General features: G+C 48.9%; 1 protein-coding gene across 4 annotated transcripts; it reads right to left on the reverse strand.

The window, feature by feature from the left end:
- ZBTB37 (zinc finger and BTB domain containing 37) lies at positions 1–23,419 on the reverse strand. 4 transcript variants are annotated; one of them, XM_082765917.1, is made up of 5 exons: positions 23,400–23,419; positions 22,872–22,977; positions 20,368–21,300; positions 18,851–18,950; positions 1–16,748 (listed from the first exon to the last, which is right to left on the reverse strand). In XM_082765917.1, exons 3-5 carry the CDS (start codon positions 21,288–21,290, stop codon positions 16,260–16,262), a joined length of 1,512 nt encoding a protein of 503 aa, XP_082622043.1. In that variant the 5' UTR covers positions 21,291–21,300; positions 22,872–22,977; positions 23,400–23,419; the 3' UTR covers positions 1–16,259. The 4 variants fall into 4 exon arrangements, with proteins under 4 accessions (XP_082622043.1, XP_082622040.1, XP_082622041.1 ...); XM_082765914.1 differs by having other exon boundaries at positions 22,260–22,977; XM_082765915.1 differs by lacking the exon at positions 23,400–23,419 and adding an exon at positions 22,260–22,309 and having other exon boundaries at positions 22,872–23,077.
- Positions 23,420–26,719: the final 3,300 nt, after the last annotated feature.

The raw sequence follows: 26,719 nt of genomic DNA on the forward strand, positions 1-26,719 counted from the left end.
GTGCTTGCTGGGCCAGAAACATCTTTCTGAAGTTTGGCACTGAACAGATGCTGGGTGGAAGAGCTGCCGAGCAGCAGAGTCCTCCTTGCCAGCAGCTTTGGTGTGTCTGATGTGTCCAAGTGCTGTACAGGCGCTGGTGAAAGCCTCATGTAGCCAAGGCTCCTGAATCTGTTGTTTTGAGAAGTAAGCTTCAAACTAGCTCCACATTCAAGTTACTGTAGCGGGGGTGGCTCTGGACAGTGGTGATGTCCTACTAAGGTGATAGCTGCAACTAATGCAACTGCCATCTCCAGCTGTGTGTGAGTTTGCTATTTCACCTGAGTGTACTCCTAGAGCTGAGGCTTGCTGGCCTGCTGCCACGCCATGTGTGTGATTTGAATTCTGGTCTACCCGAGGTGGTTATGCTGCAGTGGGACCTCTGGCAGGGTTGCCTTTGAGATGCAGAAGTGAAGTGTGAAGAGCTTTTCTCTCTGAGTTCTGTGTTCAAGGCAGCTGGTTAAAACGAGCAAAAAAGGCAGTGAAAGCATGGTCCGGTCCTGCTCGTGGTACGTGTTCCAGATGTGCTGTGTGCAGGCAGCTGCTTCTGTGCAGGCAGATGGCACTCCCCAGAGTGCAACTTCACCTGGATTTTGTAGGACCAGTAAAACTTGTTTCTAGAAAGGTTTCCTCTTAGCAGCAGGTGCCTCGGCATGCCAACAGTGAGGTAGTTCACAGATGTGAATAGTCTGTGGGAAGACTAGCACGGGAGGATGTGTGGTCGTGGCTGGGGCCATCGTAGTTTTGGGAGTGGTTTTGGGAGCAGTTGGGCTTTGCAGCACTCCTGTAGGAGGAAGGTTTGAGCACCTGTATTGCACAGTTCAGACATGGAGAGTTGTCTTCTCTGCTGCATCTCATGGCTGTTGCAGTCAGTGCCCTACGCAGAGAAGAGGCCTACGAGGCACTGACATTTGTGATGCTGAGGGTCTTAAATCCTCCTGTTGGTGTGCTTATCTGGAGTAATGCCTCTGAAAGAAACTGCATGCAGCAACTTTAACACAGAGGCTGGAACTCTGGGAGACAAGGGGGAGCATTTTGGAAATAACAAAGGGGGCAGAAAGCTCACTTTCCCTTACCACACCCACCTCTGCTGCTTTTCTTGCTGGGTGCTGCCTTCTGCTTGCTTACCTCGTTTCACAGCTCCAGCTGTGTACGATCTCTGCCTGTAACCTTTGCCTTTCTTGTTGTGATCGTTCTACACTGCGGACGTTGAAGATGGTGGGGGGAAAAAGAAAAGGAAGGTTGAGGATACGCCTGGATCTCCCTAACATGGCACTGAACCAAAATGCTTCCTCTGGTATCAGCAGCTGGGGAAGCCCTCTTGCTGCAACAGGAATCGGGTGTGAGAGCAGTGGCTTCCCCAGCCCAAGGGACTGCAAAGGGCTGAGCCTGCAGAAGTGGTAGACAAAGCTCAAAACCCAGGACCAGAAGGCATCTAAGGTGACAGGAAAAGCAGCCTGGGACAGTTCAGGCTCTGCCACGCTGGTAAGCTGAGGGCAGCAGGGTCGGGGTGCTCTCAGCACTGCTGATCAGAAGGGTTGGGTGCCCGTCCTGCCTGGGCAGCCCAGAGAAAGCCAACATCGGCCAGGACTGGGTGGCTACAAGAGACAGACCAGGATCTGAGTATTAAACCATTTAATTCTCAAACCACTCACATGCATAATGTTCTTTTACACAGTGTTAAAAGAAAGAAGAAAATGCAATTTGTTTTAATACAAACAGAATTTCAAGTATACATTTATAGAATTTTCAAAGATTCCTACCCAAGTTGCTAAGTTCTCATTCACATTGTTCTTAAAGCTGTCTGATGAGAGCGCTTTTTGTTAAACTGCTTTAAATGCAATTGTACAATCCCTCTACCTTTTGTTTTTTTTTTTTTTTCCCCCCTTCCCCAACTCTGGTTCTCGCGCTGCCTTTGCCTGGCCCCTTCCAGCAGCAGCGGCTGTTGCTGTATGTGACCAGCCTGCGAGCAGGCAGCCCCGCTGGGGCATCTGCCTCTGCCAGCTGCCACTGGACGAGGAAAAGAAAAGCCAGGGCAGAGGACCAGCTTGGGCACAGCTTGTAAAATCATTTTAAGAACAGTCTGATATCCACAAGTTACACACAGCAGGATCACACTTCAACCTACTGCAGACTAAGTGTGAACACTGACTTTTTTTTTTTTTTTTTTTTGAAACAAGGATTGCAACCAAAAATAAAATTGAAAAAATAATAGCACAGCAGGAAATTTCTGAACTGTGAAAATAAGTCTTGAGTCTTAGGACACTTGTCCTAAAAAGTTGGATTTCTAGGCCAACAGCTGATGGTGACAGCACAATTTTTCTTATTAATGGTTACTCTGCAAAGCAGCTTAGAGCGGAATCAATGTGGGACACACCAACTTGGATTTTAATTATTATTTTTAAATACTGAACTGACTAGGGCTCCATATCTACAGTACGGACTCCCCCCCAACCTCAGTAACAGCTTCACCATGGCTTTGCTCAGCCTGGTGCCCACGGATAGGCCGCCTGCTGTGTCACAACTGGGTGCAACTTCTGACCTACCACAAATGGGGTTTCAAGAGTCTTTACAGGCAAGGGTGTTTTTTTTGTTGTTGTTTTTTTGATCACGTTACGAAAGTATTCCAACAGGTCAACGCATGCCAGTCCTGTTAGTGCTACAGCACGGCTGAGCTGCGACCAGCTTTGCGGTCGGGGTGGAAAATCCTGTCCATAACATTGGCAGGGGCAGCACCGGGCCCGGAGGGGTGCGGGAGCGGGAGGTAGAGCTGCGGTAGTTTTGGGGCTGCCGGTGGCAGCCGAGGGTCTGGCACCATCGCTCCCTCCCGGGCTGTGGCTGGCGGCGAGCCCCCTGCCTGTACGGCTGTCTCGAAAGCCTGCAACAGCCATACTCATCTTACCATTTAAAGTGCATTTCTTCAGTAAAGGGTTTTTCTTTTTTTTTTTTTTTTCTTTTTTATTTATTTTTTTTATTTAAGAGGAACCTTTTTAAAGTGCTGTTCTAGTTTGGAAAGGGACTCTGCTTAGAAAAAAATGGCACCTTTTTGTGACAGATCTGCTCCCTGTATGCTTGTATAATATATATAAATTTGCAGAGTCAGATCTGCTGACTAATGACCGACGTATAAAAGTGTTATTTTTATTTAAGTTTATTGCTTTTTCACTGCTCTTGCTCCCTTGGAGGCGGAAGGGAGAGGGATTCTCCTCTCCCCCTCCGTGCTGCTAGCTCGGGTCCTGGTTAGCAGTTCAGCCTGCGGCCCCCGGCCAGCTTGCTGCGACGCAGGACACGCGAAGGAACGCACGCACCCTGCACGCTCACAGCCCCGCAGCTCGTCCCCAGGGGTTGCATGGCGAGGAACCAGCGTCAGGGGGACTGTGGCACCTGAAAGGCTCTCCCCGCTCCTGCCCGATGCCATTTTCATAGAGTCACTTTACAGAGCAGACCTGCGTTTCTGAAACGGAGGTAAGGAAAACAAATCTGTTTGAAGTGAAAGCTTTGCTGATAGTGTGTAGCATGGCAACCTCAGCACTCCGAGAGAGAGAGGTAGTTACTGTCCTGCGAATCTTCTGCTGCTTAATGCAACTCAATTTCTGGAGTGATTGCTCAAAATCAAAAAGGAAAAAAACTCCTGTGCTCTTCATTAGAAGTTAGCCCAGTTAAATCTTTCTGTTGAAGACATACTTAACTATTCCCTCCAAGAGGCTTTTTCTATTTTAGAAATTGATTGTCAGTTTAGCTTGTTACGAAATCAAATTTGATTAGCAAATTGCTATATAAAGCCACTTAGGTTGTTAACTCCTGTTACAATGCTCTTCTCTTCCACTGTTCCACGTGGAAGCGCTAAATCAGCGGTGTCCCTGTTTGGGGGTTATTGTTGGGCTGAACAGGGCTCTCAGTCACAGCTCATCTTCTGCAGTGTCACCACGTGACAGCATCGGACAGCATTTCATGCTCTGAGCAAGTTCAATGGAAATGTTAAAAAGAGCTACTGGTGTCCTATTCACAGTGTTGTACAGGAAAGGGGGGTGAGGCTGGGGAAAGGAGGGGGCAGAGGGCACCTTCAGCAACAACTGGGGCACAGCTCACGAGAGCTTTAGCTAGTGTTTAAGAGACCAGAGGCTTAGGGGAAAACGACGTACATTCCCTTCCCTTTTTCAGACAAAAGCACTATTTTGAATAGTTTGCTTTCATTTCTGTCAACTAGCCTCTGATACAGTCTGCCCTTGTCCTTCACTGGCCCTCCTTGTAAGCACGGGGCCCAAGGTGAGGAATAAATTACCACAAGAACATAGAGCTGCATATTATTCTCTTCCTAACTCAACTTTTAAAAGAGCTTATTCAGCAAAGTCCCTGTTCTGCCAGCAAGGATTACTCTGTCCTTGGCCTGTCTTCTCCTACCTGTCAGCAATATTATGTACACAATCACAAAAGAAACATGCCTTATTTGAGTGACAACGCTCCCCTTGCGCTTCAACATCTTTCTCATAGTTGCTTGCTCTGTAACAACACAGCCCTGGAAAGTGGCGCAGGGCTTTTTTCCAGGCAAGAACTTCAGGGGAGCTGAAGGGCTTTCATCTTGGGCAGAGGGCAGGACAAATTCTGCCCTCCATCCCCAAATGGATGTGATCCATCTGGATCCTGCGATCCAGATCTGCTGCTTCACCTAACAGCAGAACCCTGGCTTTGGAAACTCTCAAACCCCTAAGGAAAGTACCTGCACCATGCACAAAATGAGTCCCTGACCACATTTGCCCTCAGCCTCTAACCACGCACACGGGACAGCCTGTGCTGACAGCAACCCCGTCCCTGTATTTTCACAGAGCAAATGTGAGACTGCTTCACTTTGACTTTTGGTCACGTTGGTGCATCCAGCAAAGCACCCCAGGGCCAGGGACCAGCCGCAGGGGTGATGCGAGGCACGTTTCACGCTTTTAGCCAGACTCGAAGCTGTAATCCAGAGAATTGCACTGTCCCTGTTGTGTTAGTGTAACTCACAGCTACCTGCCTCAACACCGGCATGGCACCTTCCTTCTCCACACCAGCCCGTGCCTCTGTTAAGCCAACAGTTGCTCAGTTACCACCTTAATGCAATAAAGTATTAAATAAAAGCTTCACAGTAATCCATAGTTTCCTTAGACGTGTAAGATGTCTAAGAAAATAGCATCATGGGAGCATCCAGACCAAACCAATGCCCTACACACATCAATAAAAAAAAAAAAAAAGGACCCCAGAAAAACCTCTCGATCTCAAGACAGCTTCTGACCTTGCCCAAATGGGGAACCAGTGAAAGATCATCAGGTTGTAGCTCATTTCCAAATGAAGTTTCTTGTCTGAGGCTTCATGATTCCTCCCCCAGACTCAGTAATTTATTTTTTTTTAATGCTGCTACTTTCTGTATTTTATGACCAGTAGTAAAATTAACCAATTTAGCTTCATTTTTACTTTCTAGTGAGTTTCACAGTTTTTGTGGGCCTTAGTGAATGGTATTGGTTCAGACTGCAAACATAATGGGAAGGTTTAAATAAATAAGTTCACTGCAATTAATAATAAAAATAATGAAGACATTTAACCATAAAGCTGAGGAGGATTAAGCACATTTACAAAATCTAAGTAAAGCTGGAGGCTTAACATAACTGACAGTTGGCAAAAAATTAATGCACTTATTTTCTTAAAGTACTGCCTTAGACAACTGCAGAAAAATAATAACTCAGAATATGTCAGATTAAACAAGGAAGTTACACAGCAGTATTTAAAAGACACCTGAATATATTTCAAAAGCTTAACTGATAGGAACTAGGAAGCCCATTAAAGCTGCCCATTTTTATATGATAATTCTATAAAAAATATATATATAGCTTGGCTTAGTCTGATGAAAAAAAGGAGGCTGCACTCACACTTGGGCGCAGCTGGACTTCTCCACAGACCTTTGTAGACAAGATGCTCTGTCATGGATTAATCCTTGACAAATTGAAAAAAAACACAATGTGACATGGAAATGCAGTGGTGGGGTAAGGCTCTACCCCTCGCTTCACAGCATGTGGCGGGGCAGTGCCTCACACCCCCGTGGGGTGACAGAGGAGCCCCACATACCCGAGGGAGGGGCAGACCCTTGGGTCCAAGCCTCCCACCTTGAAGCAGGGCTTGCTTCAAGCAGGTTGCTCAGGGTTTTACCTGCCAGGTCTTGAGTATCTCCAAGGCTGGAGAGCTCACAGGCTCTTTGGACAACCTGTTCCAATGTTTGGCTATGTTCATGGTGAAAAAGTTTCTCATTATACCTAACCTGAACTTCCCGTGTACAAACTTCTGCCTACTGCTGCTGCTCCTTCCACCACACACCTCTGAGAGGTTTGGCTCTGTCTTCTCTGCACCCTCCCCTTGGCTGCGGAGGTTAAGTAGAAGGAATGACATGAAGGAGAGAGTACTGAAATGAAAGCAAACTTCTGTCTTCAACAGCTTTAACACATGCTAGAAAGCATAATATTCAGAAAACAGCACTTTGCAATCTGTCTGGTGCTACATGTTCTCAACTGTCACTTGCCACCCTTGAGGTTCTCCCAAGGGAGTTTCCAAAATCTGCAGGGCAAAGTTTCCTGCACTACAACCTGGCTCATTTCCTTAGGTTCCATTCTCAGATCCCTTGAAGAGCTCTGCAGATCCCAGAGCAGAGAACACCGGCGATGCTCAGCTCCAATGCTTCTGAACTGGGCATGAGCATCTCTTGTCTTCCAAGACCACGAGGCTTCCCGCACGCTCCCGCACACAGGCAGGTTCCAAAACAGCCCTTTCCCTGCCCGCAACATCCACACACGCTTCTCCCCAGGGATGCTGTGCTGTCGTTTCACCTACCCCCATTCCACTCAACACCTCCTGTTGCCTTCCAGTGGCAACAGCCACGGCTGGTACTGAGAGCAGATGAGCCCGCCTCGTATTTCAGGGGACACGTGCCTTCTTTCCCTCCTTGCCAACCTACTTTCCTTGCCAGCTCACCATCACCCAATTAGAATACTTTTTTTTTTTTTTTTTAAATGAAACTGATGGTGCCGATTTACCCGGGGCACCTCTGGCACGGGGCTGCCTCTCCCCCCGCAGCGTGCCAGCTCCACGCTCCCGGCCGGGTACTGGGGCTCCCTTCCCTCCCACCCTGGCGGCGACACGGACGTACCTGCTGCGGGTCTCGGTGGCCGCCTGGAGTGAGAAGGCAGGGCTCAAATGCTACCACTGTTCCTGTCCCAGATTTCTGAAATGGCTCATCTCACCCTGAAAAAACAAGTAGCTGAACATATGTTACCAGCCAGTACCCCCAGGTCTGCTCTACCACCCTGCCAAAAGCAGTTTTTATTCTTCATTCACAGAAGCGCTTGGCACGTCCTGCTGCTTCTGGTTCTGAAGCTACGGGATCCCCTGCCCAGATCCCCCCAGCATATCCTCGGTGCTGACAGTCCTGCCGCTGAAGGCAGCAGTCTGTGGGAAGTCACGAGGCAAACTTCAGGAGAAAGCCCAGCCCACGTCCCTCACATCACGGACCCCAACAAGTGGGCACCAGCACCCGGTGACTTGGTCCAGGCTGCGGCACAGCCCCCAGCTCTGGTCCCCCAGCTAACCCAGCCCCTCGGCAGCAGGGAAGCCCTGCTACGAGCATCAGATCCTACAGCCCCGGACTTGAACCGATTGTCTGTGAAGTCCTACAAGTTTCCTAGTGCAGGTGCCTGAACAGCAGAGGTAAACCCGTTGGCAGCGGGCTGGCTCTTCTGGGCTAGTTCACGGAGAAGTTGCATGTAGACGACAAAGTGAAAGCTGTCATGGCACATCAAGATTACCTAAACAGCTTAAAAGGAATCAGGGAGGAGGGGACCTGTGATTTTTCAGCATTTCCATGATAGGAATTAAAGCTTTAAAAACGAAAAGCAGCTTTGTGGGCAGTGTCCCAAAGCCATCAGAGCAATTACAAGGGAAGGGAATTCCAACGCCCTTGCCCAAAGCCTCAGGCACACCCCTGCAGCGACCCCCTAAGCACCGAGGAGCCGCCCCGTGCAGCACACTGCTGCTACTCAATGTTCAGTTTGGGGCATTTTCAGCGAAAAGGGCTATCTTTCTGTAAAACTAATGCTATGCATGTACGGATATATATTACTGAAAGTTATTTAAAGAGAAGTGGCAGAAATTTCACATGTGGCTGTCTCTAACTGTTCTGCCCAGTTAGCAGCCAGAGCTCGGTCTAAGGTACTTCTCCTCCCTGCCAGCAGAGCAGAGAAGTGTCCTCCTGCCCCAAGGAGGGTTACGGGATGCCTCAGCCTGATGGAATCTCTTTCCTCACAAAACCCAAGCGAAGCAGAGGCCGTGATGCTTTGCTAGGCACTGGTGCAGCACAGAAGGGCTCTTGTACTCAGCCCGCAGTCCCCAGTGACTACAATTAGAAATAGATTAGCTTACAGGCTTTTTATATTTGCCAGATCTGAACTCAGGAGCTATAAATTGTATTGCGTGTACACCAGGAGCTGCGAGTACGCACTAATCCTACTGAAGAGTATTAAATGAACTTAATCAACAAGGGTGGGTGGGTATCACACTGCTCGATAGGAGGGATGCAGGGAAGCTTGCCATAAAAAGAGCCTCTGGCATGCGGGCTGAGCAGAAGAGCAAGAGGAAGCACGGCTGCTGCTAAGCCTGCAGGAGACTTTTTGTGGTCAAGTTGTAGCATTTGTAAGTTCCTCGGAAAGGCAATTACTCCCCTCATAGAGAAAAAAATAGCCAGATTTCACTGTTGAACCCATTTCCTCTTTCCATTGCTGACAACAAAACATGCATCTCTTCAGAGGTTACTACAAAATACCTGCACCTCTAGACATCACTAAATAGCAAGTGCCTGTTTTCTAAAAGACTAAGCTAGAGACTGAACACACTGGCAGTTGTTTTTGTGGCCTCCTCTCTCCAGCACCCAGTTGTGCCAGACCACGGTCTGATTTGCCACCTTCTCCCTTTTTACTTCTGGGCTTGCCAGAACGTGCTCGTTTTCCTACAGAACACTTAAGTGCCATGGAGAACACTGCATCTTTAAGCCTTGATTTTGTTTAACAAAACCACTTCTCTGTACGTCAAAGATGTCCAGAAGCCTTCAGAAGGCCCTGGAAACTCCCTCGGGGCTGGCTTTAATCACTGTGACAGCACAGAGGAGCCAAAGCCCTGGAGCATTGGGTCCAGTGGCAGCTCTACTCCACCTCAATGTGAACCTCCTGCCTCCAACCCTGGTTAGACACCACAGCTTGAAACAGCAAGCCACTGGGGACAGAGGCAGAACCAGTGCCAGAACCGAGTCAGTCTGTCCCATCAGTATCAAAAATTCACCCTAATCCCGCGCTGACCAGGACAGGGTCAGAGCAGAGGATCACTTTAGATCCATCTTACAGCATAAGGCAAAGCCACTCTCAAGTTCCCTTGCAGGGAAGGGAATCCTTGAGGCATTCCAGCAGGGAAGTCCTTATTCTTCTTTAAAGTACCCCAAATCACCAGGCGGGGCAGAGGCGCGGTGCTTTGTGGCCAACAGGCACAGCGGGGCGGCTCGGGCTCCGGAGCAGTTCTGCTGGGGCAGTCCAGCAGCAGAAGCGCTGCCGAGACCTGGTCAAAGCACAAACTCAAACCGCCTCCAGCAGAGGCAAGTGCCTCGTCTCTGCCAGGCCACACTGCTCCTGTAGCAGTTCCTCCAGCACCAAGTTAAACTGTGTGAGACAAAAACCAACAGCATTTCACGTGGTCACCCACGCTGCCTCCCCACAATCCAACCTTACTAGCACGCCTTAAATCCACCCGAGGTTTCCAGTCTCTAGCATTCAAAAGAACAAGTTCTTCCATCTTACCTGCATTTTTGTCAACAACGATCTTTCCAAGAAGCATCATTTCACAAGCTGTAATACTTTGGTTTATAACTGGATTAAAATATAAATTAAACAATAATGCTAAATGAGTTTATACTGAAATACTTTATATATGTATACATATATATGCATATACTGGTACGTGTGTGTGCACTCCCTAACGACAGCTAGAGGAAGCAAAAGCTACTCTCCAAAGGCTTCTACTCTTCCAACTAGCTTCATCACCTTATCCATTGCAACAATTCCCTGTGCATAAAAGCTAATGGAGCACTGCAAGGTGGCACTGGTAATCAGCCAGATGACACAGACGTTCAGGAACAGAAAGACAATAAATTAGAAGCAGTAGTAACTTGTTCACAGTTGGGATGAGGATAATGTTATAAGAAACCTGAATTTTCTACAGTCCCTAAGAACAAAAAGTCAAACGGGTCAGTGAAGATTCCAGACGGATATGTTTTAGCTAAACCTAAAAACAAAGATCGGATCCGGCACAAAGAAATGGTAGAAACCCCATGAAATTTCTCCCAGCACTCTGAACTCTGGCACCATCAGTCTCAACAGGAAGATTTCCAGTACCTCCCTGGGACCAGAACTCAGCCCAGTCCTGCTTTGATCACAGCCTCCGTCCCAAGGACGGAGATGTTCACAATGAAGATGCCTTGTAGCCAACTCAGTCCTATGTCTGGAAAGAAAATGCTCCCAGGCCTTCCTCTTCAAACACCTGCATTATTGACTCTACCTCTTCTCTACCTACCATCCCTAACACCACAGTTCCATCTCTCCCAGTCCCAGCCTCTGAATTTTCCTATGTTTTGCAAACAAAAGCTTTTCAGCAATAATACTAACGCAGCTGGATATATTTTAGAGTTTGGAGGACTCTTCAGATACTTTTATAACCCACTTATGAGCAGATTCCAGATTCAGAATGATCTAAGCTTCTATTGAGACTAACTGCAGCAAAACTTTGGCCCCTGCTGCATTTTTTATTTAAAAGAAAAAAAAGAAAAAAAAAAAAAGGCAACAAATATACTCCAAAGTATTCCAAAATATTCTGGTAGGTGTTAGTTTCAAGCAGCAGCCAGTAGTGTTTGCATAGTTCTAGCTTTTATTTGGTTACAAATATATCTCTCTATATAAACCTACATACAGATGTATGTATGCATTTTATATTAAAATATCCTTTGAGTGACAATGATTAAAATAAAGATATTTAGCTGCTCTTTAGGACCTTCCGCTGACGATGTCAAAGCCCTGTGCATGATCTCAGCCCCTGGTGTGGGTAGTGCTCACCACTGGAGCGCCACCTTACAGAATAATAGCAGTCAGCTCCACCCAAAGGCTCCGGGTTTCTGACTGCAGAAACTCAGAGCCCAAGCCTAGAAGAAACACCAGAAGTTTTCTGAATCACAGCCCCCTGACCTCTCCCATCCCCCAAACTTTTCTGGGAAGAACAGCATCGGTGTCACTTAGCTGCAGGAACACTCGGATGCCTGAATGGCACAGCGACGTTGGCACGTCAAGTATCAAACAGAAGGTTATTATGAAGATTAAGTAATAAGTTTAAGGGGTGCTAATTTTCCTCGGCGTTAAAGGTGCATGACTCAGTCTCTCTTGCAAGCTACCTTCCTCCCAAACCAACTGCACCTGTTCAGTTGTCTTTTTGTACACTGGCTTCTGCTGGGAAGAGGAAGGGCCAAGCAAATAAAAGCTACAATGTTGCTCTTGCAAACCCACAACATGGGTTCCATCACCCAACGAAGGACTGTCCTCAAGGACCAGACTGCTTAGAAGTATTTAAAGAACTGCGCGTCAAACTTTTATGTGACATTATTAAGTGAAATCATCGCGGCGGAGAGGCATGGGACTAACTGCCCTGGCTAACAAAGTCACTGAGTTGTCACAAAGCAGGAGCAGGCCGAGCACAGAGATCGGTCTCACTGATGTGTTTTGGCCTCAGTTTGAAGAGGGCTGAGCTCCTGGCCCTGTGCCTGCCCCGCTGTGCCTTCCCACGAGGCCGCAGCTTGCTCCAAGCACCATTCCAGCCCCGGCGGCTGGCCAGTGCCCACGGTCAGCCCCTGCCGACCTCGGCCAGGTTTGAAACAGCCGCAGAGGCACTACATGCTTTCTATTCTTCCTGCCTTCAGCCACCCAAACTTCGGCAAGCTCGGTTAAACAGATCACAGCTTAAAAGTATTTCAGAGGAGACATCGGTGAAGCAAAGGGCCACGACCTGGCGGCAGCAGCCTGACGAGGAGCTGCACCGGGAAGCCAGCGGCGGGCGGCACGGCCATGCCACAGGACTGCTCTGCACAGGCCGGTGTTCCTGGCCAGCGTTAGGTGGCCAAGCATGTTCTCTGCCTCCCGTTAGAAATTCACATTTCACAACCCCCTCTCTGTAGCTGCTGCAAGTAAGCAGCCTCGGCATGTTCTGCTTCTTTCTCTCTTCCAGCCCTACGCCAGTCATCCTCCCGAGAGGAAGGCTGTTAGCTTTTCCCCCAAGCAGCAGCACAGTATTAATACAATTCCTGTTATTTTCACAGCTATTCACAGGGAGCCCAGCAGCAGCAGGGAACGTCCGCAGCACCGCGCTTTGCCTTGCTGTGCCTTGGCACTGGGGCTTTCTGCAGGCTCACGGGGAGAACCGCAACACTTCACATCGGGAAGGTTTCCTTGCCGCTGCAAAGACCTACGGAATGCGTTCCCCCTCCAAAAAGGAAGGCTGCAGAAACAGAGCACGTTCCCTCTGCTGCCTGAGGCGAGCAAACAAACGGGTTAGCAAGCCCTAGCTCTGAAGCTGACAGAAATGTTAAGTTACAGAGGTATTAAAACACGACAGTTCGCTTCACATCCTCCTTGAATCACAGTTGAAATCACAGTTTTGGCAAAGGGGAAAAAGCTGAAGCTAGATGTGGAAATGCCAAGCCGTGCCTCAACCCATCGCAGAAGCACTGGCACTTGGAAAGCCGGCACCTGTTTCTCCACAGCTTCAGTGGAGCTACAAGATGGAGATGCAACAAAAGATGTTACCACGCCACTACGGGAAGCGACCCCAAGCAGCTGCAGCGCTGCTGGAAAACTCACACGAGGTCTTTCCAGCCTGCACACAGCCTCCAAGCCCTGATCCTGCAGTCGCAGCCGCATCTGCGCTGAGGAAGCCAATCGCTGAAAGAAAAGTTGAACAAACAACTCCTCCTGAACTGGTTCCCTCTCCTAGCGCAGCTGGCCTCGACGGCTTTCAGCACGGCTCACAAAAGCATTAGAGACACCATGATTTCCACACATACGTACACATACATGTCCATTAAATGTACAGAAATAATATTAAAATGATTCCCACTACCATTCCTTATACTGACTCTAGTTACAAGCTTATAAACTTCACCTCAATGAGGCCTGGGCAAGAATATCGGCTCTTTTGCATGCAATCAGAAATGATCATTTGTACAGTGGCAACCTCTGCACCAAAAAAAAGAAAAAAAAAAGAAAAAAAAAGAAAAAAAGAAAACCTTTCACAAGCTTTGTTTTCAGGCTAGCCTAGAACAATATGAAGGAACAATTTCACGACTTTCACCAGGCCAATTAAAAGTAGCAAATCAGCCAAACAGGATGCACCAATCTCACCCCGGGCTGCTAGGATGCTCCTCCATTCACAGTATCAATACAGTAAAACAAAAACAAAAACCTGCTCAAGAAACTCACAGCTATGCCATACAAATAAGGCATTCACCATTTTATGTCAGCCCTTCATCACTAAGCTTTGATGGATCAGTTGCCATCTGTTTCTGAAAAATGTTGCTTGTATAGCAGTTACTGCACCTTCACCCTTCTCTTCACAGCAAGCTTAGCAGGGAAACTTTCCCACTATATTTATATATAATATATGTATATAAATAATCTTATGTTTTTATAGTTTGGTAGTATTCTTTTAAAAGTTCTATTTTAAAACACTTAAAAAAATCTTTGAAGCAACTAAAAGTAACTTTTGACACTCTCTAGTGTGAACGGGATAGGACTTCAAAGTTTTTAACTTTTTTTCTTAATGATTTTTGGTAACTTCAAAAGCTATGACTAAAGCAGCATATTCTGCGTATCTCCGCTCCTCCCCGCACCTCGATTGCAACGAAACCTACCTTAGCCACCCTCTTACCTCTCATCTTCTGCGACTACTCTCTGGCAACCTTACTCTTTGACCTTTGACAGGAAACTGAACAGGGCTGGTCCCTTGGTTGGCTGCTCAGAACATCATCCCCTGCGTGTCGATGCACTTGACAGGAGAGGAAGAAGAAGGGACAGAAGGAAAATGGAAGGGGAGATGTCAGTTGTCCTGTTCGAAACGGTCAAGGAACTTGCGCTGGGCAGGTGCCCTGCTCAGAACACCTGCCAAGGCTCCTCTGTTAGGAGCACGTCCCTGGTGCACCTGATCCTGGCACCAAGCCCTTCCCCTCCCCACACACCACAGCATCAGAGCCATGTCTGCCTTTTGAGAGACGTGGGAGGAACAGTGAGACCCTTTGCCTCTTCAAAGTGGAGGGCGGGCAAGACCACTTCGCCCTTCTCCAAATTCTTGCCTCTAACAGGGCAGGAAAATGATCATGAGTCCCAATTTGCAGGTGGGGAAAGCGAGGCCAGGAAATATTCCCTGTGCCCAAAGCTGTGCAGGCAGGCAGCAGGAGAAGCTTTGTTTGCACTCAGAAAGCCTCCTGCCTGCCAAGACCACGCTGTAACCACTTGTCCAGCTTTCTTTGCAAAAGCAAGCTGGAATGTGTTTCTTTTTCAATGTCTCATTGTTCCTCCCATCGTCCTAAGGATCAGAACTTCATCCTTCCCTAAGACACACTTTAAAAATCCTAAAGAGAATCCCTTCAACCAAATGTCCTCTCCCAAACCCGATCTGCGCAACCTGTCGTGCATTTTCCCCTTCCATCACCAACAACTCAGCAACAGAACCAAAGAAAACTCTTAAAGTATTGCATATTTTTAAAAAGACTTCTTCAGAAGATGTCAAGATATTTGCACTTATCTACCTGTCCCATGCTTTTCTGTTTAGGAAACACGTAAGCACGTGCAAACACCTACAATACACAACACAGGCATGTCTCTCCAGGTTTGCTAAACTTGCTCTAAACATCAGAGCTTCTTAGAATACAAAAGTTTAAGTCCATGCAACGGGACAGAGTTGTGATTGCTCTAGGAACCACTGATATTAAGTTTCCTGAACCATTACGAGGAAATAAAGTAGGGTTTTCTTTTTTCATTTCAGCAATAAAAAAGTTATCAAACTAGTTTGTAGAAACATGTTCAAAAGCAACCACCCATGATTGCTTGGCTGGGATTACAGTATCTCAGTAAACCATATTGCTGTTATAAAAGATCAAGTGCGTGTCAAGGGGGGAGCTGGGGTGAAGGACGACTTTGGTAGCCAGCCTCTAACTCCTCCATTCAGCCAGCAAACAAACCTCTTCCTAAAGCCTGGCAGCACCTGAAGCATGGCAGCGCACCGCTCAGGACGTCAGAGCGCTCCGAACCCTCCAGATCAGCACCAGCAGAGGACAACCCTCTCCGAAAGACCCCTCCAAACCTTCTCCCCACACATTAGAGTGACGCAAACCTCACAGCTGCTAAATTTCTCTTTCAGTAGCCTAAGCGCTTCAAATTTTGCTGACCTCTAGAATGCTGCTTCATAGCCCTGCCCGCTTTTAACAAGGGGCAGGAGGCCACACGCCTGGAACGGGCAAGCCAAAAGCCCTAAAATAATAGTTTACGTAAAAATGTAAAAAGAGACACACCAAAAATAAGACAGGGATAAATATAGTCAGGCAAGGCAGGTTCCACTAGGACAGTCTGTTTGTTTTTTTTAACGTGGCCACTACCTGGGAAAGGGAGAAAGGCAAGTGCCCCTCGCCCCTGCTTGCCCCTCTGATGCGGGCCAGAAGACACAGCGAGGAGCAGCCAGGCTCGCTGGCTCTGCGCCGGCAGGAATTGGCAGCTGGGCCACAATCTTTTGAGAAATAAAAAGGACTGCTTGTCCCGAATGATCGCTATCGAACATTACAAAAATTTTAAATCCTGTCGATCCCTGAATAAGAAGAAGTTGATTGACACAGTTGTCTTGTTTTTCCTCAGGAAGTTGAGGAATAAGGGAGAAAAACCTTTAACACTATGTTTGTGGGGTGTTGTGAGAGAAAGAGAGAGAGAGAGAAAGATTTTTCTATTTTGGCAACATCTTGGGAGCTTCTTTCTGTCCAATGGTGGCATTGCACTAATTACAGTACCAGCCTGCCAGGTTGGTGCTGACTCTCTAGAGCCAAAACGGGAAGGTGGTCCTTCCTCCCCACACCCTGCCACTGCCTTTCAGTCTGGCCCAGTGGTGGACACAGATCCCTGTGCCGTCTCCCCCACGGCAACAGCTTCCTCCTGCGGGGGAGACTCTTCCTCCGCCTGCCCCCGAGACGTGACGGTGGTCTCGGGGGAAATGCTGTGAGGCCCCTCCAGAGGCACGCAGCCAGGGTGGTTCTTGCGAAAGTGCTGGTTGAGAATGGCCTGGAAAGGGAAGCTTTTGCCACAGACGTGGCAGTGAAAGGGCTTGTTGCCTGTGTGCTTGCGGATGTGATACTCCAGCTGATCCTTGCGGGTGTACTTCTTCCCACACATGCGGCAGACAAAAGGTGTGATGCCCATGTGGAGCCGCATGTGCCGGTCCAGGCTGCCCTTCTGGTTGAAGGATTTGGCGCAGTAAATGCAGGTGAGCCGTGGGTTGTACCGGAACCAGCGCTCCGAAACTTCCTGCTCCCGGAGATATTCCACGTAACCACTCACTCCAATCATGGCTGATTCTTCCCCCTGCGAAGGAAAAAACAGATTAAAACCAAACCAAAACAAAAAACAAGCAGCTTAAAAAGAAAAAAAAAAACTATGCGGAAAAGATCTGCTGTTTCTTCCTCTAGGCCCCAGTCCAGTTAAGCACTGGAGCATGTGCCAAACCTAGAAATCAACAGCACTAATGCCTGCAACCTCAAGCACACATTTAAGTGCTTAACTGGAGCCTTGGGGCTGGAGACAAATGAGCAATCAATTAGAAACCTCTGCTAGCGGCCCCCTCTGCCAAGCCATTCACTGGGTCTGGGGAAGAAAATACAGCCTTTGTCAGGAGGGCAGTTAGCCACTGACTGAGCTGTGGATCAAAGGTGTCAATACAAGCTACTCCGTTTTTTTTCCCCAAAAAATCTTGGAGCAGTTTGACTAAAATACTGTATACCGTATTCTGCTATACTTATTAAACGTTAGAAAAAAGCCAATTAATAAGCTTACAGTAACAAGAAGGTGGAATAAACTCCAGCTCACGTCTGAAACTCTCCGGGTGTCATTTCACGTGGGTATTTGTTCAGGTGTCCCTCAGGCTTCATTTTATAATGGCTCACGTTTGACTAAAGGCTTACGCAATCCATCCACCCCCGCGATATTGCAGGGGAGAGGCTGAGCAGAGCGAGCTGCGACCGGCTCCAAGACGCACGGCAAGGAGCAGCAGCTCTTCGCCGCCTGCTGCAAGCCAAAGAGCCACGGGCATCCCTCAGCCACACGGCTCGAGGACAGCCGCAGGCACTGCTTTCTGGAGCTGCTGTACCCGGAGGCAGCACACCTAGACAGCCCCTGAAGGCCTACGTGTTTGTACTCCAAGCCTCACGCCTTTTCCTGAGGATGCCAAGCATGGAGGAGCAACCAGTGTGAACGCACAAGAGCCTCTGCCCCGACAGCTGGGGCTGGGCACACACAAGGAGCAGTGTAACCGTGCCAGGCACCGCCGAGTGCAGCTGCACAAGCAGTGGCAAGCTGCTCGGAACTAAAGGAGATGCACACAGCTGTGGTGCCTCCCTCGCACGCTGCCACCAGGCAGGGATTGCAGGCAGGCTGTTTATAACATTGACGTGGGAACAGCAGAAGTGTGAAAGGTGACAGCACTTCCCTGCATGTGTTGAAGCCCACAGTTCTAAGATTGCGGCTGTCTCACTACAGAGAAGTAACAGCATCTTTTCCATACTTAGAGCTGAAATTGCTTTCTGTTGCATTTGCCCTGGAGGGTTAGTTTGACCTGAAATTTTCTAGACATATTCTGAGGACCCAAAACAGGCCTTTGGCAAAATAAGAGCAAAAAGGTATCGTTTTATCGAAGGGCATCCGGAAGCTAGCAGACAGAAATCATGGTTTTTATTCTTCACTTCACTCAGTCTTACTCAAGGTCAAAGCAGCCTGGTAACTCCTCACATGCTTCCAGCAAAGTCATTTGATTACAAACTAACACATTACTTATGTGTCAGGAACACGAGATGTCCTTCCACAGGGTGCTGGGTGATGTCCTTGCGCTACTGTCACTGCAACACTGACTGCATGCAACAGAAGAATTAGACAAGGGACAAAAGACAAGAGACCTCTGTACAAACCCCCAGTCCTCCGATACTCCACCCAAAAGCTTTACTGGTGTAGTACTTGGAGTGCTTTTTGGAATGGTTTTGGTACCAGTAGGAAAAGGTTTGCATGTTGTCACCCCCCAGCCCCCTACAGAAGCCAGCTAACGCCTCTTCCTTCAGCTCGGGCACTTGCTGGCAGTGTTTTAGCACAGATCCAGGTGAACAGGGTTTCTCCTCAGGAGTTGGTGCCCTGCCCAGAATGAGGGTTGACATTTACGCCCTCAGACAACAAGAGAAACTCCTCATGTTTTCCAGGTATCTGGACGAAATCCCAACCAACAGACAGAATCAGCTATACACCATACACTGACGGCATGCATTCTGAGGATGGGCAACCAAACCCTTGCCACTAGTAAATATTTGGTCCTCGTTTTACAAACAGCATTGCTTGCAAATATAAAAGGTTACATGCTACACCGCAATGTAGTCCCCTTAACCTTCAACACCAACGTTTACTTGCAAACTGCTGGAACTGCCTACCTGGGAACTGGGCTGCTTGGGCTCATCCATCCGCCCGGGAGACTCGCTTTTTGATCTGTACCGCTCAGTCACAGCAACCATGCTGCCAGAAGGGCTAAATCTGTGGGGTGGGGGAAGAGTGTAAATGGAGTTTTTAATGGGCATCAGGTCACTATGGTGTGTAGAACAACGGGTGAGCAATAGAGGCACCTGTATAGCATCTCTTCATCCTCACCAGCTAACACACAGGAGGCGGAACAGCGCAAGTATAAAGGAAAAACCAAGTCATACTGGTCTGTGGTTTCAGTCTTAACATCTGAAAAATAAAACTGAGTCATTTGGCTTCCAGTTCAGTCACAGAGAGCTTTTGGGTTGCTATTGCAAGCAAGTAAATTGATATGGGCCCAGTGACTCAGGAACTCTCCAACAGGAGGAGAAACTGGTTCTCTAAGGGCACCTCTCACATACCACCCTCGTGCTTATCCCCCTTGTGAGTGTGAAACTACGGCATATCACAAAAGTGATGCCAGGGACTCCAAGTAGGAAACAGTGGATACTGAGTGCAGCGTAAAAAAGAGATGCTTGGGGCCCGCTGACCCATGGTGAAGAGTCGAGAGGCTAGGAAAGGCTTGCTCTCCCAAGGGCCAGCTCAACATAACTCCCACGGACTGGTTTATTAAATGGTAAGTGATGGAATATCCACTGTTTCCGGGGAGCTGTTCCCCCGGAGGACCAGAGGGACTGAGCTGGAAGAGGAGGAGTGTGAAGGGAACCTCCCGCCATCAAATGCAAGCCCTCTCAGACACACAAGATCCGCTCTTTATCAGATCCATTCTTTGGTCTGAGCTAAGGGCAAGGAAACAAATGCTGCAGTGCCGGGGAAGCAAATGGACGAAGAAACAAAACACAGCATATTTCACCCCCTATTCCCAGTATAGGCTTTTTGCTGTTTCATATAAATCCAAACAACAGCAGAGGCCAATGGGCTCCCCACCACAACTGCTTCAACAGATGCAACCCCAGGACCCACTGCTATCCTGGACCACCAGGAAGAAAGCTTCCTCTTGACCTACAGCTGGTGGCCAGCTTGTTCCTAGAACAGAACAACTCCCAGATTTTCAGGCCAGAAGGCATCATTACAATGGTACTTTGCGTAACGTATTGTATACGACCTTGTTAATTCCAGTGCTGAGCATGGCATCTACTGAGGCTTCACAGCAACTTCTTTTTTAGACAAAAACCCTGCATCAGCTGAAACGCTGAGAGGCAGAGATTCCATTCTACACATCTGTGAGCACTAACGATCCCAAGCTAGCCTACACCTGGAGATCCTGGGCTGATGGCTGTCCAGCCAAAACATTATGACCCAAACCAGATACACTCTGTAACGCGAGGAAAAAAATCCTCCAGTGCTTAGGCTTAAGAAGGACACGTGAAATATTAGGGGGAAACGTTCAAAAGCACCAACCCAACCAAGTGAAAATCATCTCAGTCTCCTCTTACAGCCAAGGTCAGGACATAAGCTGAAGAGAACTCACCTGTCAATCTCACTGCTGGTCGGCCTGACCACTTTGGCCCCTGAGGACCCTAACGCGTAAGTCTCTTGGCTCATTGATCCGTGGCCTGTGGTGTCAATCACCATCGCTGTGACCTCCTCAGCACTGCTCCCGTCTTCTCCTGACGGCTGATTCTCTGCCCCTAGCCACTCCTCCAGGTTCTCCATTTTAATGCGCACTCCTCCCAGCACTCGGACGTCATCGTCGCTCCGTCCGCCGCGGTCTCCTGCTCCCGTCTCGACATACCACTGTCCCGCTCTGTTGATCCGCAGGATGGGTTCCCTGCTTTCCACATCTGAGCTCTGTTCGATGATCTGGGGGCTGGTAGACTCCTCTGGTGGGCTGAGCTCCCGGATGTCCAGCACTGTGCTAACCTGGCCCAGGCGGCTCCCTTTCGGGGCGTTGTGACGAGGGCTCAGGGAACGGTTGAGATTTGGCGTCACCCGGTGAGACTCTGGGGGTCTCTCCTGATGCTTTGTCCTGGTCTGGCTCAACTCCGCTTCTACCTCTGCCACGTTAATTTTGAAGTGAATTCCCTCGAGAATCTGCGTGCATTTGTCTATGATGTGCTGCATCTGCAAGAAACTGGCAGCCGTTAGGTAACTGATGATGTCAGCCAGCTGCAGGCATATCCTACCGGTGTAACAAAAGGAAAGGAGCTGCTCAAAAACAGACGGGTTCTTGATGACAGAAATGGAAACTGTGCTCATTTCGTTCAAGGACATATGGTCGCGGAAGTAGGGCGAGCTGGCAGCCAGCACCACCTTGTGAGCGCGGAAAGCTTGCCCCTGCACGTTCACCACGATGTCACACAGGCGGCCCTGCATGCGCAGCTGGTTCAGGTGGCTCAGGACAGAGTTACTGAAGTCAGGAATCTCCAGCTGAATGTTCCCGCTCTTCTCCATGGCTGTCCCGCTTGCAGGTGTAACCCGATCGAGAAAGAAAAAAAAACAAACAAGCTGTCATTAACAAAGCTGCTCTGTCCTCTGCATTTAGAGCCTTCTTCATCTACATCTATTCAGTTTGAAATATCGGGATTTTTAGAGAGCTTTCAGTGCTTAATTTACAAGTGGCTCACAGCAGATCTTTATGTTCTGTACATTGCCTTTTACAAACATTATGTTAAAACAGTCCCTGACAGATCCCCGTTCCCTGTGGCTTAAGTGCTCGAAACAGTTCATTCTGCAAGCCCCAATAAAAGCGCATTTGCATTGTAAAAAGAACACTGAAAATGGTTCAGGTTCTAAAAATAGGTAATGATTGCATAAGGGATTAAAATACTTAGCACTTGTACCTTCTAAGCATTTTGGAAGTGGAAATAAATATTGTTACAAGATTGTCCTTTACAGAGCAGGAATCATGAAGGAGAGACAGGGGCCTAAGTCTTCCCCAGTGACTTTTCAAAAGCTGACCAGCACGTGTTTGCACTCAAGACCTCTTAATCGCGTCATTAAAACAAAGATTTTCATCAATTGTGGCACTTCCGACACAGGGCAGAAAACAGACACCAGGCCAGTGAAAGCAAAAGAGCAGTAACCAGCTCCAGCCACCAACACATCGACCATCCAGCCGGCTCAAACGACTCCACGAGAAAAGCAGCCAACGACTGTGTAGTTTGAGGTGCTGCGCACAGCAGAATATGCCTTGTGAACAATTGGGATTAGCACACGAGCTCTCCTACTTTCCTTTCCGTAATTTCTCTCTTTTTTTTTTTTTTTTTTCTTTTTTATAATCATCACATTTCATTTTGGCAAAGTTTGAAAAGAAGTCCTGACCATATATGGTCAAAATTCAGAATGGTCCAAAATTAGCCGTAAACTCACCCCCCCACACACACACACCAGAAAAAAAAAAAAAAAAAGGAAAATAAATACCTTCATTAAAGACCTCTCGTGGCACGAGCTGCTCCCCAGTTGGATGGCATCTGAAGTGTTGATTAGGCAGAGTGCTGCAGATATCTAAACAATTTCGGGCAGTCCAGGAATACTGAGGCTGACAGTGCCTACTCTGAGAAATCTCCGAATAAAAGGGCCCAGCGCATGCCTCAGCTCACGCACATGTGCCTTTGGAGGGCAGGGGCCTAGAGCTTCGGCACGTTTTTTCGTTCTCAGCTACGGGCGCTGCAGGATAGTGCATGTTCGTGTGCCAGAACTGCCTTTGTGCAAACTTGGCAAAATATGTTACTAAACCTGAAGCTGCAGAGCAGCCTGTCAATCTCCCGAGGTCGCGCACGGGGATTGCTAAACCAGGGGACGGCTGCCGGGCGGATGAGCTCAGGGCTGCATCCAACTTCCCAAGGTGCAGCTCAACAGTGCCACATCTGAAGGCTGCTGCTCCCCTCGCCTTATCTTCGGGAGGAAGCGACAAAACCCACAAAGGACGAGGAAGCGGCTTGTAGCACGCAGAGCCGCGCCGGCACAGGGCTCGGAGCAGCGCTTCAGGCGCGGCCAGGCCGATGCCACCCCGCTGCCACCCCGCTGCCCTACCTGTCACGTTAACGGCACCATGCACCGGGAGGGCGTGCGGTCGGTGTCTTCGCTCTCTGCTCGTCTTTTGAGGCTGCGGCGTCTGGAAGCTTTCTGCCCCCTTCCCCTGCGGGAGGACGAAGCACAGGGAGGCAGGAGGAATGCAGCCGCGCCGCGGGGCTCTCCCCGGCAGAGCCGACACAGCCCTGGCGCTCCCCGCTGCGCTGGGGGTCGCGGCGGCGGCGCTGGGCGACCCCGCTCCCCGCACCCCCGGCACCACAACCCCGCGGGACCAGGACCGGGACCGGGTCCGCGACCTCCCCGCGCCCTGCCCCCGGAGCGCTGCCCGCAGCGGGGGGCACGAGCCCAGCCCCGCGGGGCTGCGGGGCGCTGGCGGCGGCCGCGGGCGGCCTCAGCCGGGAGCGCGCTGAGTCCCGGGGGAGCCCCGTGCGCCGGGGCCGGGCGCTGCCCCCCCCGCCCCCCGCTCCCCTCGGGGCCGCCCCGCGCGGCTCGGATCCCCCCGGCCCCCCCCGCCCGCCCCGCACTCACCTCCCGGGGCTGGGATCGGCCCCGGCGCCGGCCCGGAAGCGCAACGCTGCCCCCCCCCTCATCCCCCCCCCGCCCAGGAAGAAAATCCCCCCTCCCGCCCCGCCCCGCCCCGCCCCGCCCCGCCCCGCCCCGCCCCGCCCTGCTTAGGGGGCGGGGCTCGGCGCGCTGACGTCACCGCGGCGCGGCTATATAAGGGGGGCGCGGCGGACGAGCGGCCTTTCGAGGCGAGGCGCGGCGGCGGAGCGGATCGGGGGCTCTGCGACGCTCACGGTGCGGCTCGGCAGCACGCGGCGTTGTGCCCCCCTCCCGGCCTTTTGACGGTACCGGCGGGCGGTGCGGAGGCGCGGCGGGGCGCGGTGGGTCCGCGGCGGGCGCTGGCGGAGGAGGATGGAGGCGGATTGGGGCCGCGGGGACTAGGCCGCGGCCTAGGCCTCGGGGTGCGCCCTGAAGGGAGCCGGGCCTCGTGCCGGGGGGGGGGTAGGTGGGATCCTGCAGCCCGCCGCGTGCCTGCGCATGATGAGAACCGTGTTGGTAGGGACATCTGAGGGGCTGATGAGTGCCAACACCGCTGAGCTGGGCGCGGAGCGGGGCGCTGCGGCACCCAGGGCAGCTCGTGGCCGCAGGGCTGGACGGGCGCGCACTGCAGTGGGGGCGGGAGAGAAGGTTAAAAGTTAAAGGAAAAAAGATCCTGTGATTTTTGCCTAAATTAAAAAAAAAGATTAGAAATTACTTTTGCAGGCTTGTTTCTGTTGCATCAGGGAAGGCTTTTCTATAAAGCTCAGGGCTTTGCTTTAAGTTTTACTTAAATATTTTGAAGGGAATGGGTGACTGCAATGATTTTAGTCTCTTAAAAAGTAATGCTTGTTCATTTGATTTCAGTGTAAGATGCATCAAGTACACTCTTTCCTCTTCGGTGGCTTCACAAAAGGTAAGTACAGCTGCTGAAATGCAGATTTTAATTTGGGAAATAAACTGTTGTGTAGGTGTACTTGCAGATACTAGCCTGGGGTACTCCTGTGTCCCAGAACATTGCAGGACCAGCATTTGTAATGCAGCAGTTGACTGATGTCTCTGAGTAGTTTTCATGCTACTAGGAAGAGTCATGTGCTCTTTGTGCTGAGGATGGGATGTGAGGCTTCTGTTCAAAAACACTATTGCAGCTTCTAATTGGACTACAGGAGTATAATGGATACCTCTATTTCCTTTGTTACTGCTATTTCATCATGCACAGCAACAGACTAGAGAAAAGTGCTTGTAGCTATCAGGATTGATAACTAAATTGGAGAGCCTGTGATGTTTTCAGTTATTAGAGTAGTGGACAGAAGTGATTTCTGAAAACTCTGCGCTGAGGCTTTTTTCTGTTATTAGTGTCACAGTCAGAGATACTGCACCTGGTTCTACACACACTTCAAACTGTCCTGTTTCCTCTAGGTCTGCTGCTCAATATGAAGACTTGATGCTACTTCACAAGGTAAATATAAAACTGAAAATTTAACATAAAATGGTGTTTAAGGATTTGCTGTTTGTCTATAGTACATTTCTTATTTTAGTGACCAGTAGGCAAACTGTATTCCCTATGCTAAGTTTTCCCTCTTGTGCCACAATGATGACTAATATAGTTTGCTACTCTTGACCAAGACAATGATGAGAGCTCATACCACCATGATTTCCATCTGAGGCACAACAGCTTAGAATTTACCTGGATATTTTGACTTTAGACAAACTTGTCATAAGCTTTTTTTCTTTCAGGTTTTGAATCATGCACTTACAGAAAAAACATCACCTGGTAAGAAACATTATGGAGTCTGCTGAGGGTTCCTCAATGGAGCTGCTGCCACATGGCAGTGGGGTGTGTAAAATGGATAAGAAATGTTCTGGGATTATTTTCTGCTAATGCACAGAAATAGTAGATGCTTCGTAGTATTCAAAATACTCCTGAATATTTCTTTAATTTTTTTCTTTGGGGAATTCAATTTTCCAAAGCTATCACAGGAGATTGCTCAATACTATTACTCCACAGCAGATACAGTGATGATAGCATAGTTCAGCAGAGATTCTTGTGATGAACACAGTTTTGTCTTTCGCTCCTATCTGATGTATCTTGCTGTTGTGGTATATTGCTTGGAAATTGTAGACTTGGCCAAGAAAGCTGAGGGAATCTGATTTTTCTCTTGTTGCAGGCACTGGGAGAAGCAGCTACAAGCTATGCAAGGTAAATATTATATTGCCTGTGTCTGTGAAAACCAGCTTTCTGTCCATGAAAAGGCTGCGTATGATGACAGCATAGTTCAGCAGATGATCAGTGGTGATCACTTGTTCAGTCTTTCGCTCCTATCTGATGCAGCCTCCTGTACCTTAGGATAAGTTGACAGAGAACTGAAATGGAAAGCTTACAGTGAAATGCTACCCTCTGCATTTTGTCAAGCTCTTCAGAAGATCAGGAAAGGAGACAGACAAATGCTGAAATGTAGGATTAATAGGGTTTGCTATGTAGTTTTTAGTGAAAACTTGGCTCATCTGGTGTTCGTGCTCTAAGTCTTGTAAGTGTTGCTTTGCAGAATGCCCTGGACAGAGACAGAATGCCTGTGCTGGGTGTGAGAAGCTTTCACCTGTCAGTGATCTTGGCAAAGACAAGACTCCTCAAACTGAAGGTAATAGAAGATGTTTTAGTTGGATGCTATGTTTGGCTGTGCTGCTCTTGTGAAGTAATAGGTCAGCTACTGGGCTGCATTTCAGCCTGGGAACTTCTGTTTATAGATGAGTCTGCAAATCCATTCTGTTCCTGGAAAATGTGAAGCAAAGATATAACTGCCCTAAGTGTGCCTTATGTTTCACAATAGAAATATGAAGTAATTATTTTGAAGGGTTAAAATTTCACAGAACACTTCTGTAAATAAATGTGGTACTGCTACATTTATGTTTAGGAAATTATGAGTTCAGTATCCAAAATGCTTTTCCTGGTTAGACCAGTCTGAATGTCAGGTGTTCCCACTTCAGAGGTGTGCTGATTTCTGCAGTCTCAGCAGTGATATCTCACATTGAGAGCTGGGAGATTGGTTTGGGCCCCCTTGTGGAAGGGAATGGGAGCGCTGCAGTTTGCTGTATGTGATGTTGAATCAGGTCTCTGATCCCAGTGAGGATAAAACTTGACTAAACACTGATACAGCCTTTGGAGTTGTTATGCTAAAACTTTCTCCTGGACCACAACTAACAGTGACTTTTCCTTTGCAGACTCCTGAGTTGTTTCTTGTCATGATGTAAGTACTTGTTTCAACTTTGCAAGTTTATTAGTGTAGAAAGCCTAGAATATACACGTGAAG

This window comes from Aythya marila, assembly GCF_965140915.1.
Source record: "Aythya marila genome assembly, chromosome: 8".
NCBI lineage: Eukaryota > Metazoa > Chordata > Aves > Anseriformes > Anatidae > Aythya > Aythya marila.

Excerpts from the sequence above, each read along its gene's own strand:
- ZBTB37 (XM_082765917.1), bottom strand. The coding sequence starts at position 21,290 with ATGGAGAAGAGCGGGAACATTCAGCTGGAGATTCCTGACTTCAGTAAC. Across the intron at positions 18,951-20,367 it reads ACCAGCAGTGAGATTGACAG|ATTTAGCCCTTCTGGCAGCA; the intron begins GTGAGTTCTCTT and ends CCCACCCCACAG. Across the intron at positions 16,749-18,850 it reads CCAAGCAGCCCAGTTCCCAG|GGGGAAGAATCAGCCATGAT; the intron begins GTAGGCAGTTCC and ends TTTCCTTCGCAG.